At 35.8% G+C, this 15,363-nt stretch overlaps 1 protein-coding gene across 2 annotated transcripts in view; it reads left to right on the top strand.

Moving 5' to 3' along the window:
- The window catches only part of LOC117167960 (homeotic protein distal-less), a 118,708-nt gene that overhangs the window by 23,909 nt on the left and 79,436 nt on the right, over window positions 1–15,363 (top strand). For both annotated transcript variants that reach the window (XM_033353230.1, XM_033353229.1), the window contains exon 2: window positions 4,001–4,224. In XM_033353230.1, coding sequence (XP_033209121.1) covers window positions 4,001–4,224 — 224 coding nt within the window. The remainder of the gene's footprint in view (window positions 1–4,000; window positions 4,225–15,363) is intronic.

Genomic DNA, 15,363 nt, shown 5'->3' with positions numbered 1-15,363 from the left:
ATGATTAAAAAAAATAGTTTAATTTTCAGTAATAAAAATTAATTCTAAACAAAAAATTGAATAGAAGAGATTATACTTTTAACTAAAGAGATGAATTTTCAACCAAATATACTTGCATTTTTAACTAGAAGAATTAATGTGGAAGAAAATGTTTGAATTTTTAACTAAAAAATATAAATTCTATTCAAAAAATGGAATAGTCACATCGATGGTTAAAAAAATCAATTTCCAACAAAAAAGAAAAATTTTCATCGAAATTCTTGAATCATCATGCAAAATAAATTAATTTTCAAACAGAAAATATCAAAAAAAATTTATTATATATAATGATTCAAAATAATAAAAATAAAATAGTTATCATTTCAATGATAAGAATTGATTCTAAACTAAAAATTTAGTAAAAAAGATTACATTTTTAACTAAAAAGATGAATTACCAATTCAAATGATAAATCCGAAAACCAAAGATAAATTATTCACAATTTGCACGAATTTTCATCCAAATAATTGAATTTTTAACTAGAAAGATGAATTTTCAACCAAATGTTTTAATTTTTAACTAAAAAAATATGAATTTTCATGAAAAAATAGAACAGTTACATTGATGTTAGTAAGCTAATTTTTAATAAAAAAAGGAAATGAATTTTCAACACAAATTATATATATTTAATAAATAAAAAAATTTGTTTAAATAAATTTTAAACCAAAGAGAAAAATTTAGAACTAAGAAAAAGATTTTTTAAACAAATTATTGCAAATTTCAACCAAGCACTTGCTTGATTTTCTGACATTCAAAATTGAATCATTTTAGATTACAATTTTAAATTGTAATATATCTAAATAAGGTTTATAATTTGAAATTTAAAAAGTTTTTATTTGATTATTTTTAACTTCAAGCCATTAACATTGGCAAATTTTAAACGGAAAATTAAATTGAATGTTTCAAAGCTTGTGATATTACAACTTTTTTTTACCTATATTTTAATTTCAAATTGAGAAATTCATATCTTTTTAATTTGAAATCGTCAAATTGTTGAAAATTTAGTTATAATTATTATTCATTCTTGAAATTTTCCAATAAAATATATTTTTTTAATTCAAATTTTAAGTTTTTTCGAGATTATTAAAAAAAAATTAAAATATTTGAAGCAAATATTATTTGACTCAAAATAGAAGCATTTATATATTAGGATCCTGGAACTAAGTCGCTCAGAATAATTAATTAATAAATTTCATTCCGATTCTAAAAATTCAATTTAGTTAAATTTAATTTGAAGTACAAAATGAATAACTTTGATATAAATATTACTAAAGAAATAAACAAATAAAATCGTAGATTATCATATCTATCTAATTGATATTTAATATATACAAGATCGTAGATTTTATTCTCATAGTGAATTAGGCATTCGCATAGGCGGTCCCAAATGATTCAATCTTCAAGTTGCGTTTGAACAACGAATATCCGCATCATCACTTATCAAAATGATCCTAATCATTTTTTAATGGGCTTTGAAGCACTTGATAAAGATTTCATATTCTCATCTCGTCATAGAAAGCGTATAATAGATTTAATTATAACATGAGCCATACCTAACCGCATGATACCTATAATTAATTAGCATACGCGACATTCTTATCGAATGTACGCAAATGTATAGGGGTTACATGAATTACGTACTTAGGCTGTTCCACTGGCATTATTAAACAGAATAGACAAGATCTATTTGATAATACTGCGGTTGAAAGTTATTTAAATATATCACTTTGATCTGAAAAATATTATCAATAATTATAGTTAGAGAGCAGATTTAAGCAATGATTTTATTTTGTTGACCAAACCTATTAATTTTTTTATGTTAAGTATTAAACAGTGTCGATTACTGGTCTAATATTTTTGTCAAAGATAGAAAAAATCTGCCTGAAACTGGATTAGAATCGGCAGCACCAACATACACGAGTGCCCAGAAAAAAACGTTTAGTTGAGCCAACTATTTAGTTGGTAAGATATAGTACAGCTATTTTATTAGCTGACACAGCTATTTGATTAGTCGACACATCTATTTTATTAGTTCCTGCAACAAATTCATTAGTTGCAGTGGCTATTCAGTTAGTACTAGCAACTAAGTAAATGGTTGTCCCAACTAACAAAATAGCAGTGACATATCTTACAAATTGAATATTTGGCCCAAATAACTATTTTGTTTAGTGTAGAGCATTCAAAATTACCCCTACTTGAATTACGTAACAAAATATTTCTGCCCCCCCCCCCCCCCGATTTTACTGTACGTAATTTATAGTTTATAAAAATAATAAGATATCGGGCATGAGACAAATGCAAACTTTTTATATTTTTGATAAGCTTTTCAGGATTAAAAATTCATTTTCCAAATTATCAGATTTTTTTGTTTGAATATTTTTTTTCGTTGATCTGACTATTAGCATTCAAATACCAGCATTTTTATCTTGTAATATGTTTGAGATCGGATTTTCTATAAACAAAATCAAACAATATTTCGGATGATAAATACAATTTTTTGAATTTATTTATTGGTTTTAAACAAAAAATTACTTTTCTACCATAAAAGATGACTTTTTAGCAAAATACTTTAATGTTCGATAAAATAAATAAATTTTAGAAGAAGTATTACATTTTTAACCTAAAAATATGACCAAAAAGGAGGAAATTTAATTAAAAAATTAATTTTACCACAAAAACATTAATTTTCAATAAACAATGATTTTCAATAATAAAAGAAAAAAATAGTTTACCTAAATTGTTGAATCCTCAAGCTAAGACGAATTTTCTGTACAAAACTTGAATTTTCAACCAGAAAATATGAAACTTCGACAAAAAATTATCTCGCAACAAAGTAATTCAATCAAAACAGTGGAATCCTGAATCAAAGAAAATTAACTTTTAACGAAATAGATACATTTTTAAATCAAAGACAAAATTTGCAAAAAAATATGTTTGAACTTTCTACAAAGAGATTCTAGTTTGACTTTTTAATATTCAAATAAGAGATAAACAAGAAGTAAATTTCCAAGAAAGATGAAGTTTCGACTGAAACAGATAAATTTCCAATTAAAGATCCAAGAAAGATGAATTTTCTACTAAAATAGACACATTTTCAAATTAAAATGACAAATTAAAAAAAAAACAGTTGAATTATAATACAAAAAATATTTTAGTTAACTTATCTAACACCAAAATATGAATTCTAAACCATAAGTTAATTTTCTACGAAATAGTTGAATTAAAAAAAAAAGGTTGAGTAGGTTTTCCTGACCATTAGTACTTAAATACCATAATCTTAAACTTGAAAAATTTCCAACGAAGCATCTTTTATAAACGGAATAAAGCAATTTCAAATTAAAATTAAAAAATTACAAATTCATTCCGCTTGACAGTTATTGAAAATTATCGAAATTCCCTGACTTTTCCAAGATTATGTTCAAGTCCCTGACTTTTCACTGAGCAATAAAGTTTCCTACTTTTCAAAATGGTTATTGGCTAGGTTTGTTGTTTACTAAACGGGTGTCTTTGGCGCGCAAAATTAAATTCTTAATAAATTTCTGTAGAATTAGTTCCCAAAATAATAGACTAGTAGCTGACAATATTAAGAAACTAGTAATATTATATAAAATTATGAAAAAAAATAAATACAGTGAAACTCTTCTATAGCGCTGATTTTTAAACTGAAGGTGGGTGGGAACTAACTCATTATAGCCCGCTTCGCTTTTGTTTTTTCACACCTGAGTGCTCGCCTTAGTGGCAACCGCAGACCCCGCGCACCACCTGTTACACCTACCTGCGGCGCGGCGTCGATTCTCGGAAAGGCTATAGAAGGGAGGGCTATGAAGGGTTTCACTGTCAATTAGTTTTATTTGATTCTGTTTCGTTTTTTGAATTAGGTTTTAGTTATTTTCTCCTTAGTTCATTCATTCTTGATGAAGAGGATTCTGAAAGTTGATGTTAGGGTGGTGTATGTTCACAGACCTCTCGCCATTGGGTGACAAAGGCGGTAGCCTCGTGGACGAACTAGGCGGCGGAGGTGGAGGATCCCTCAGGAATGGCAAGGGAAAAAAGATGAGGAAGCCTAGGACCATCTACAGCAGTCTTCAGCTTCAGCAGCTAAATAGGCGGTTCCAAAGAACGCAGTATTTGGCATTACCTGAACGAGCAGAACTCGCGGCCAGTTTGGGGCTTACGCAAACACAGGTGAGTTTCAATTTTCGATTATTCAGTATTTGCGGAAAGATCAGGATTCAGAACGAATCAGATGGCGTCTTTTGCTCGGTTCCAACTCTTTGATCCTAGGTATTAATCATAGTAAGCAGACGGCTAGGAAATATTCTGGACCAAGATTCCTTCCTTACTGACATCCAAGCCCTGCGCATCTACTCTTTTGTAATTTCTTTGATAAAAATAATAACACGTTATAAGGGACTTGAAGGATGTATCATTGGCGTCATAAAGTTGATCGAAACACGAGTCTAAAAGTGATCCGATTACGTACGTAGCGTATATACTGGTTCAAAGTAACTGGATCCCCGATGGACAGCATCTGTCAGTATTATCGGCACAAATGACTTTACTAAATCACAAATCTACCACGCCCTGGACTTCGGGGATAGGGTTGCCGGAGTGTCCAGTGCACCGAGAGTGCAGAGCGCGAGTTAACGAGGCAGTCATAAATTTTCCTTCAAGGGCTTCTTCCACTGGACTTTCCATCTCTTCGTAACTAGAGAAACCACTACTATAAAGATAAACCTCAACTTTCGGAATCGTCACCCTCACTTCGCAGGGTTTCCGATTCGCAAATTATGAAACCAAGTTACTCAGCAATTTTCGCCTCGATCATTAATTGGAGGGATCCTTGGCTTTTTGAGCTTAAGTATAAATTGCCAATCGGCCAACGTGCTTGGGAAATGTAGTCACTAGTAAGCAGGAAAGATTATTTTATTTGCTGAAGTTGAAAGATAATTTATGTTAATCAGCTCAATTCAAATGAGCTACAATCGACGTAATAGGTACTATTTGGCGTTTAAATAGCTGCAATTCTTTTATTTATGACATATAGTAGAGTTGGGATTATAAATGGACTCTGCGACAACTACACAACATAATGGTTGAATAATTGATTGTTTTGACGATTATTGGTAACACATGGGGTTCCAGACCGGATAATTTCATTAGTTCCGGAACCCTATAGAGGGGAAGTACGAAGTTCAAACTAGATTATATAATTGCAGGAGAATTCGTATTAAAGTTTTTTCAAATAGTATCTTTGGGTGGTCAAAAGATTCTGATGTTCTCCATTGGAAAATCGTGCGGCTTTTAAAATATTCTTCAAGTCGACCGCAAATTACGAGACTATCCTACCACAGAAGTTGAGATTCATCGGCTGATCAAAATTTCGCCGTTATCCATCAAGCCAGCGCAGGCTTGGTTTTATACAATCTACCGCAAGAAACACCTTACGCTACTACTCCTTGCGGTAAAGAACAAGCGTCATGTGATGGATGGCAATTGGAAGTTAACTGACTGAAATACCTCCTGCGTCAATTTCACCGTTGGATATACCTAGTGGTATTAGAGAAATTAATATTTTTTCTTTAAAACTGCATGAAATAAACTGACATAGAGAAAATATTTTGTTCTGTGGAAAACCTACATCGGCTTCTTGATGAAGCCTACACTCAAGTTTGTGGACAATTCTGTAGACATCTGTCTTCCACTTGATGAAGCTTGTAGTCAATATTTTACTTCTTATCTAAACTTGTGAAAAATTGTTGATCTTCTAATGTCCACAGAAACTAACCTTTAACGTCTAGATGGTTGTCCGATAGTTAAACATTGAATATCTGAACCCTTAGTATCTAGATGTTAAATGTAAACATCCATTTTTCTCAGTGTGGTTCCCGACGAGGAGGTTTACCGTGCATAATCCATAATCGCCCAATCAAGGCGCTCGACCATGCGCCTCGGTACACTCGAGTACTCGACCCTGCTACCGTCTCCAGTTTCTTGTCATCGCCACCAACATGGCGCATGGTGCGAGGCTCTTCCATCTTCTCTTCTTCCTACTGCTGCGATGTTCTCCCTTACCTTTAATCCTTCGTGTCTTTCACTTCCTTTTCGTCGTAACGTTGCTTTGTGGTTGCTGTGAGAAGAAAGAAAAAGAAGGAAATGAGAAAGAAAGGCTACGAATGGGAGGGGGAGCGAGACCACGCACCTCTTTTTCCTCGAGGCTCCAATTCTCCTGGACGAGGTAGCGGTCTTGCTGGCAGAGAATACATAGCAAGAGGGTATATTTCATACTTATATGCACGCGATGTATTTTGGGCGTGGTGCTTCCTTTTTCTTTTTCTTTATCTTTTGTCGATCCACACATCTTGAATCTCTCTTCAATAGTCTTCAGTGAATTTAAAAAGAGGCCGTTGTATCCAAAAGGAATTAAGAAGTTAGTCAAGAATTTAAATAAAAAGGTTAAAAAGGTTTATTCGAAAATTGGCTGTCCTTTTATAGTTTCAACTTGAGAATAACATTCATATGATAAGTTAGATCGCCTGCAGAGGCTAGGTAAATATTTTTAAATTTTTTATTCAAAATATTGTACCCTCTTGTTGGATTTTTCTTCCCTTTACATTCTCCATCATAATTACATTCAAGTTCCCGAAGGACTGCTCTTCTTCACCCGCGGAACACGCGATGGATTCGTGGAAGGAGCGGTATTGGTAACATTTCCCCTTTCCAGCAAATGAGGCAAGGGTCGCATCGTACTGGTGTAGATGGACAGATGGATAAGTATTACTCTTTGCATGAATGCATTTATGAGGGTGCTCCTGCGCAAGACTCAGTGCATGTGGCATGTCCTCATGCACTGTGTCCTCTTTTTAAAATATTCACGTGAGAACCAACATAATGTGTTTCGATCTATGACTGTATCGCAAGAAGTGCGACATAGCTCAGAGGGGCGATTTTCGATCGGATCTTAGAAACAAGCGGCAAATTCAGATCAAGTTCTGTGATTAAGTTATATCATAAGATGTGACGATACAGCGAGATGAAAATCTCGGTTGACTTTCCAACTATCAGCTATTTGTAATACCCGATCTATGTGCTAATTCATTGGTCGTGCAAAACCCTTATTGCTCACAGGGTAAATGTCGATTTCAAGATAATTTCCGTGTCTCTTTCACACGCAACCCACTTCTCTTTCTTGTCTTGTTACACTTCCTGTCTATTTATCGAGGTTGGTTAATTCAAATCCGATATTTAATTTAGTGCCTCAGATGCTGTCTGTGTTTTTATATGCTAAGGTTTAAATAGAGCAGTCGACAATTATGGAACACCTTCATGATCTTAAACGGATCGGATCAAACAGCACTAAAAATTTATATATGTAATACCTTTAATTATAGTTTCTGTCTCGATCTCGTGGGACACTACTTGTAGTCTTGGTACTTTATACATTTACTGAATGTGAAACAGTAGAGGATATAAAAGTTTGCACAATCTAGAAACTTCCTATCCAATGTTTGTGACAAACTTCCCATTAAATGAAAAGTAAGAGATCAATACTGCTAAAATACAGTTAAGAGAGTGTTATAAAATACTCATAAATGTATGATAATAATTTTGGATAGAAGAATTTCTGTACTTTGTAATATTGGATCGCGTGCTAGCACGTAAAACTTGACCATTTGTAGTTTGTCGGTGGCAGTCGTCAGATACAAGCCGATAGGGACACGTCGGTCGAAGTCCTATTATTTTTATTGTTCGCCGATAATGGCAGGAGGCCCGCGCGCTATTTGCAAACGAATAATGGTACGGAACCAACTACAGACAGACGTCCCTATCTGCACATGCACGAACTGGACAACCCAATGAGATAATAGGCCGATAAGTCGGTTCAATGCCGGTTAGTCGGCTAGAAAAACTAGGCGACTAATCGCTCGTTCGACGTGTTTAATGATACTTTGTCGCATAATGTTATTTTCTTAGCTCCTCAAGTAGATATTATTCCTTCATAAAGTTTTTATTTCTATAAAATCCACGCCTTCTGTTTGAACTTTTTACATTTTGATGTTTTTGGTTGTATGATGAATATTCGCAAAGTAAATAGCCCTTTGAGAAAGACAAATTAAGTACTTAAGAATATAGATTTACTGAGTGGTCAAACGAATTATCTCATAAGATAAGTAAAATACGATTGTTAGTTTCGCTACTTTACCTGTACTTTTTGCACCACTATTTAGTGATAAAAACAAAATTCCGACTCCTCAAATAGTAAACTCGCATTATCAACATTCAGTAATTTGTTGGAAGTTACAGGATACTACAAGGACATATTTATTCTATAGTGTTTTGTGTACACAACAGTGCGTAAAAATAATTATATAACTCCCTTTGGATCTCGTGTGTGCAATCACTGGCAAGGCGGTGAAGGGGACGGTCAAGCTAGCGAGGAAAATTTTCCAGCCCGTGTTTCAATCATTCTATTTTCGATCCTTCTGTAGAGAAAATCGAGTCTTGTTTAAGGGTTCACAACCTTTTTTTTCTCTTGCGACGGAAGAGGATACTTGAGTTGACAACCGGGTAGCGTTCTTTAGTTATAGATGAAGTTCTTAGACCACAGTTATTTGAAAATAGGTTCTGAAATTTTATATAAATGAATACATTTTTTATTCTTTATTAATTTCTTAATTCCTGGGCTAAATTAAATTCCTTAACTAATGATTTGAACTTCATCATGGAACTTTTAAATGGAACTTACTATGACCATACATTACTACGTAGTGAAACAGTATGCCCCACAATTGTTTGAAATCACAACGCCTACATTACATGAACAATACTCTTTGCATTCGCTTTCCATGTTGACCACGTTTATTAGTTATCCGTAAGCTTCATGCTAGAAACCTTTGGACGTTGTTCTATAATTACTAGAAGTAGAACGTGCATGGCGCACAGCAAACCTGAAATAACCTACAATTTCATAGTACCTGGAAAGCAAAATGTTAAAAAATAAAAAAGTGTGTAAAATAAAGAGGGAGGGGGTTGTAATATTTTGTTACATTTCGTCACATAGTTGTGGGGGGGGGGCAATAATCCGTTAAGTAATTCAAGTACAAACTTTAATAGGAATGCAGTTTTCTGAGAAATAAGTGCCTTGGCTGGCCTCTTTGAAGATCCTTTTCTCATGCTTCTGGCTACCGGATTACCACTCCTATATCCTTCATTGTAACTAGGTATATACGCTTCAAATAATATAGGTTGCGCGATAATAAGCAGGTACTGTTCTAGTACTACGAGTTTGCGTGCTTCTAAACCGAGTTTGCCTCTAGTAGAACGAGAGGAGTGAAAAATATACGTGCATTGCAATGTATCATGTAAAGCAAAAGTGCGAAAATAGTTCTTTGTACATACCTATAGTGTAAATCTATCGAAGCCAAAAATATCATAAATGGCATATTCTGTTAATTGATTTATAACGACCAGTAAAGATTGATATTTAATAGCGAAAAGTTTATCTTGGAACATAAAGACGTATATTTTTACACAAATTGACTATCTTTTCACGGGTTAGATGCTAAATGTTAGAAAAGGTGTTTTTAACGACTCTGGTTGGTAGATAGAAGACTGGTGGAATAAAAGAGAAGGTAGGAAGGAAGGAAGAAGAGTGTAGATACGTAGGAATGGGTTATCCAGCCAGCCAGTCAGGTTGGGGTACACACATTATTTCAATGTTGGCAGTAATGCCTGTTATTAAGCGATGATAATGATTGGTATTATCGCGGGTAGGGAGCACGACTGGTAGCAGCGGATATAAATCATCCTTACTTCCTTCTTGCTGGCAGAGCTTGGCCGGGAGAGATCTCCTCCATGCCAAGAAGCTGTAAATAACGGCCAAGTTGCACCACTGTGCCTTCTTGGACGCTATACACCATATAAGATAGAAAGGAAGGTGGGCTGGTCGCTCTCAACGATAAGTAGGTACATAGAACGTATGAGGTTAGAGCTGAATCTGCGGTCCTTTAAGCATCCGGATTCTTAAGGCTAGACCTTCTGCTGGCTAGGACAGCGCATTACGTATGTTCTTGGCGCATTAAAGACCAAGACCCTGTGTTAAAGACTCTCCTTATGATTCTCGCGTTTGTGGAATGGTTTAAGGAGGTACTTGAATTTCCCACGCGGCATGTCAGATGCCCGTGTTTCGATTAACTATCCTTTGACCTCAAACTTGTTTCTCTCTCCTCTGCAGTTGTGCTTCCACGCGCGCTTCTAGCTTCTAGAACGACCAAGGTGCACATAGGAGTACACAAGTGCTCGATCGAAGCACATTTCAGAATAAAATTTAAAATTGTACCGAAAAAAATATTTTACTATTATCATTGTTGCTCAATTTTCTCATCGAGTTCGACTAGTTTATTCAGAATTGTTGAGAGTGAGGCTAATCTGCAGAAGGAATAGGTATATGGGCCGTCGGTAAGGCTAGGGGTATATCGGGCTAAGGGTTGGATGAAACGCCCACACGTATCTCGATCTAATAAATTTAACATTTCGCCGATAAATCCGGACTCCTCGAGGTCAGCCGCGATCGCAGAGGAGAGAAAGCCAAACCTTTATGTTCGGCTGTGCGGACCCTTCTTTATTATAGCACCTTGAAACGATTCACTCATCGTCATTGCTACTTTATTCAATCTTCCTGTAAAACAAAATACACGTAAAAAATAGTATGTATTCCAGGGTCTCAACTCTCCCAGTCATGTAAAAGCAACTCCTCAGTTCTGCTCATTAAGACTAGCAACAAACATTAAGGTATTTTTTCAAGGATTTCAAGTTGCTTGAGCCTGATCATCTTATCGATGAGCCTGTCTAGCTGGTCTTCCGATGGGCGGATAGGCTAGCATCCATCTACATATCGCCGATGCAGAAGAAAGAGCTGGTGCTCTGACGTGAAAACTATAATTAAGCTTGATTCTTCCGGTCCGACCTACACGCTTGTATTCCTGCGGACTGTATGAAGTTTATGAAAATTTGCACCCATCGTTTGAGTTATTTGTGCTGCATATCATTTAGCAGGTTGAATCAATTACTTAATCAATTTAACGCGATCAGTTAAAAAGGTTGATTAGTTTATCACTAATTGGGCCTTATTGCGACGAAATCTAGGACGAGAAAGTAAGAACGAAAGAATTTCGTGATTAGTGGCGCGATATAAGAATGGTGGTGCCACAGTAGTGGTTCGAACACATTCGGAGTCTCGAGATACACGGCAGGTTGGTGAACCTGCGTCTGTGACAAATACGCGAGAATTCGAAAAAATGAACAATTATAGGAATCCGGACTGCGAGAGCCGAATGCTCCGATTCTTGATCACCCGACAACCCTCTGAGAAGAGGGTGAGGGCGCATGCGCGGGCCGTTTGAAGTGGCAGTCTGAACCTCGCTTTCTTCAGACTTCTTCTTCCTTCCTTCTGCTTCATGCTGCCTCCTACGGCAAGTCTTTCCTTGGCTGGCTAGGCCCTTTTGGTATTCGTTTGTTTCATCGCGGCTTCCTCTTGCCTCTTGCCAGATCAAGCAACCAACCTCTCACTCCATCGTCGTCTTTTCTTCCCGCGTTGGGAACCCCACGTTACGTACCGCATAGTTGCAGCATTGCTTCGGGCTGAGACTCATTTTACAACGTTGTCAGACTCGCGAGGCATAAGACCTTGGTAAAATTGTAGATTGTATTTACTTCTTTTTCATACACACGTTCTTTCCACGAAACGCATTAGCCTTACGATTCCGCTCAGGTTTCCTGGAAACCAATCATTTTTCCATATAGATAATTAATACCAGATTTCATGATGTACCAGTCTCTTGATATCTTATTTCTAGTTCGTTTTCAGATATTTTGAGAATTATCAAAATTTCACGATAAAAAATGAGTAGCAGCTGGAAACGGTAACAACTAGCGACTAGAACGTGCCTCGCGGTTATCTTACTGAATTGTATAGTCAAATATTAAACACTGGATCAAAGTCGCGACGATGGAGAGTTATCTATTTAATTTATCAGGACTGGCGATCCCTCGCTCGAGTGTCTGGTTGATTGGGGAAAATCAAACTACGAACCTCGTTATGGGCATTCTTTACCGTGCAACGCCCGTCGACCTCGTTCTCCCGGAAGGGACAACGGCAAGGCGCAAAAAGGGTCGACAGAGAAAAGGCAGCGAAACACCGAAGAGACGAGATACAAAGAAAACGATAAAAAGAGAAAGGACAGAGCCTACGAGCCGATTAACGATTCCCCTCTCTTTCTCTTTCGCCACATTTTTCGCGTTCTCCAGTGAACTGAAGGGAGCAAGAAGAACGCGCGCGCCGGCATTCGCAGAGCCTCGAAACGATACGTGCAGTTCTCATTTATACACATTCGTATAGAACTTCACATCGGCAATGAAAAAACTGAAAAAGTTTGCTCTATCTCTGCAGCCCTTAAGTGTATTTAGGTGAAGGTGGTTGAGTTTAAAGACCTTGGTTTCCTGATCCAGCAGAAGGGGGCTAATTATTTTCCAGGTACTTTGAATCAAATTCTGCTAAAGTCCAGATCAAAATAATAGGCTTCTAAAGTTGTCCATGTCGGCCCAGTTGATGTCTCAAAGACGCATTATGTCCTAAGAACGTATCTAGGACATCAGAAGGCCTTAGGACATCAATTGGATAGATACGTCCTTAGGATTATATTAAAGGAATCAGATTACTTTTGTTAAACACAAAGACGAGGATGTTGCAATGTCGGTAAATGATTTGAGCATCTATTAGAATCTATCAAGTTTTCATTTTTATGGAGCCAGAATAGATCAAGATGCCAGATTCATGTTTTGTATCATTTGTGTTAAGTTGGGTTCTTCTGCAGAAGGAGCCGATCCAATCCAGTTCATTGCGTATTCAGGCTGCGCATGCGCCAGTTGTCAACGCTGACACATCGTATGTCAACCGTTTCTGCACACAAAGCTATATGTAGAAGAAAAAGGACGATCGGCAGGTAGGATCAACAAGAGGGACGTCTCAATCCGTATCGAGAGTCAATACCGACGGCTTCTCCTCGTTTGATCTCAAAGACTGGAATAATCTGTGATAATATAAAGGACTGGTAGGACAAAAGACGTACAGAGCCCACTAGAATTCTGTCATGTCTAACACCTTATCAAGTTGGAAATATATCTCATTCCTTTCCGAGATTCACTGTTACCACAAGGGTACTAAATAATTTATAATATCTAAAAATATTTCTAATGTGATATGATAAATATCGCTATCCGTTACAATATTATTGCAAGATTATCCAAAATTTTTTATCTAATTCATGCAAATTCTGATCCCACCTTTATAGTATCGGAACTCAATGGCAATAGGTCGAAGGTAGCTTTAGTAGGACAAAACAGAAGCTAAAAGTTAATTACTTTTTAATGAAGTAATTAAGAACTTTGAATTGTCGACTGTTAATGATAAGGAATTTAGAGCAACCTGTCTTTTCCGCTATTGGATTTATAGAGAAGGGAAATGGCAACAGTAGAGAGTTCTGAGGATCGCTTAAAGGGGTAAACCTATATATCGATCGATGGCATTGTCGTCGTGCTTGAAGAAGTTAACTATTTAAGAATACTGAGCTACGGATAAATATAGCTTCGTCGACGGCGGTTTTATAGGATTTATACGTGAAGGGGTGATGGAATTGAATCGATAAAAAATCAACGTTTACTGATCATCGCAAATAAAAAGGGATAGACTCAGCACATATAATATAAGTGGATCAGAAAAATTAAAAATGAGGGTAATAATATTCCTTTATCCTTGGAATAAAATATAATTACCTATTATTTTATTATAGTTTATAAAATTTAACAATATCTACCTAAACGACAATGTATAAATGTTTAAATTTTTAATAAAATATTTCATCATACCTAATTTTTGTTCCGTATTTATATCGAGCGAAAGCGTAAACAGTGACAATTTTCAAATTAAGTGTCGTTGAACGCGATAGTTTTTAGGATCATTGCGTTCTTACTAGGTTTCATAATAACGGACTAACGACCCATGAAAACCGATCGCATAAAAAGCATTGCTTTCCATGAACGTGAATAGAGAAATATAATTTTTGATTACCTTCAAATACTTATTACCAAAAAAAGAAGCGACTACGAAAAATTCCTCCCATAATCTTCCACCATCTCATAAAGTAATAGTTCACTTAAAATAATTGTTGACTTCAAGAAAACAGTAAATATTATTAACACTTTCTGTTCAGCGCTGAAAGATATAAATTTCAAAGATTACTATTATTTATGGCTCTAATTTTTTCTTGTATTCGCGTTGCTGTATCTAGCTTTGATTTTAGAATTTATGAATAATTTTTTTGAATGAAGATGTCATGCGCGATGATTTTCTATCTTAAAATAAATTAGGTGTCGCATGGCAGTTAATAGTTTAATTTAATATTTGGACTGGAGTCGCGCTTAAGCTCGCAAATTGGGGTTATACTTGGACCATTCGGAAAGAACTTGAAAGGTAACACGATAGGCCTGTGCGATCCAATTTACAAAGAAGATCGACAAAGGCTATCTGATAGGCTCCACCGCAGGATCTTATATTATGTTGAATGGAGCATGGTCGGTTCACGGTGTGGTTTACACACGTTCCTAAAACGCGAACAGTATGATACCGTGCTGCATGTCTATGGATGCTTCTTGCTTAAGGCAGACTTACACTATGCTTTTAACAAGACAACAAATGCAAATTTCGTATTAGATCAGCGCAAAAGAAATTTAACTAGCAAAGCCTGGAAAAATTATTTCAATTTTCCTTAAGATTTGATCTGATTTTTGTCAAACTATCCAGAAGTCTTTCCATGTAGATTCATGATGTGCCCGTAATATCTTATTGTTTCTATCAAGTGTATCCATTTCCTGAATCAAATTGTTCCTAATTGCATCCATGATGATGTCAGTGATAAAATTATTTTCCGGATGTAAATTAGAGATTTTGATTTTTCTGACTTTGGTTTATTTGATATGTGCCCTATATATGTGTGTAAAGATAATAATATAGTGGAACTGTTTGATGTGAACTTGCTTATAGCTTCTAGCTGTGTAAGACTGGCTTAACTGAGGGCTCTAGTCCTATGCTTTTAGATGAAGAGTACAAAACTCAAAGGGCTCCGAGACGGTGGGCGGGGCGGGGCGCCTCTCGGGCTCCAAGGCGATCCACTCTGATCTCCACCTTCTTATGTTAGAGATAGTAGACGCGCATCAACACGTTACATCGTTTATGAAATAGTACAAAAGCATTCGAAAATTTGAGAACAA

Source organism: Belonocnema kinseyi, chromosome 2 (assembly GCF_010883055.1).
Source record: "Belonocnema kinseyi isolate 2016_QV_RU_SX_M_011 chromosome 2, B_treatae_v1, whole genome shotgun sequence".
NCBI classification, from domain to species: domain Eukaryota; kingdom Metazoa; phylum Arthropoda; class Insecta; order Hymenoptera; family Cynipidae; genus Belonocnema; species Belonocnema kinseyi.
This window is presented reverse-complemented; position numbering and strand designations above follow the sequence as displayed.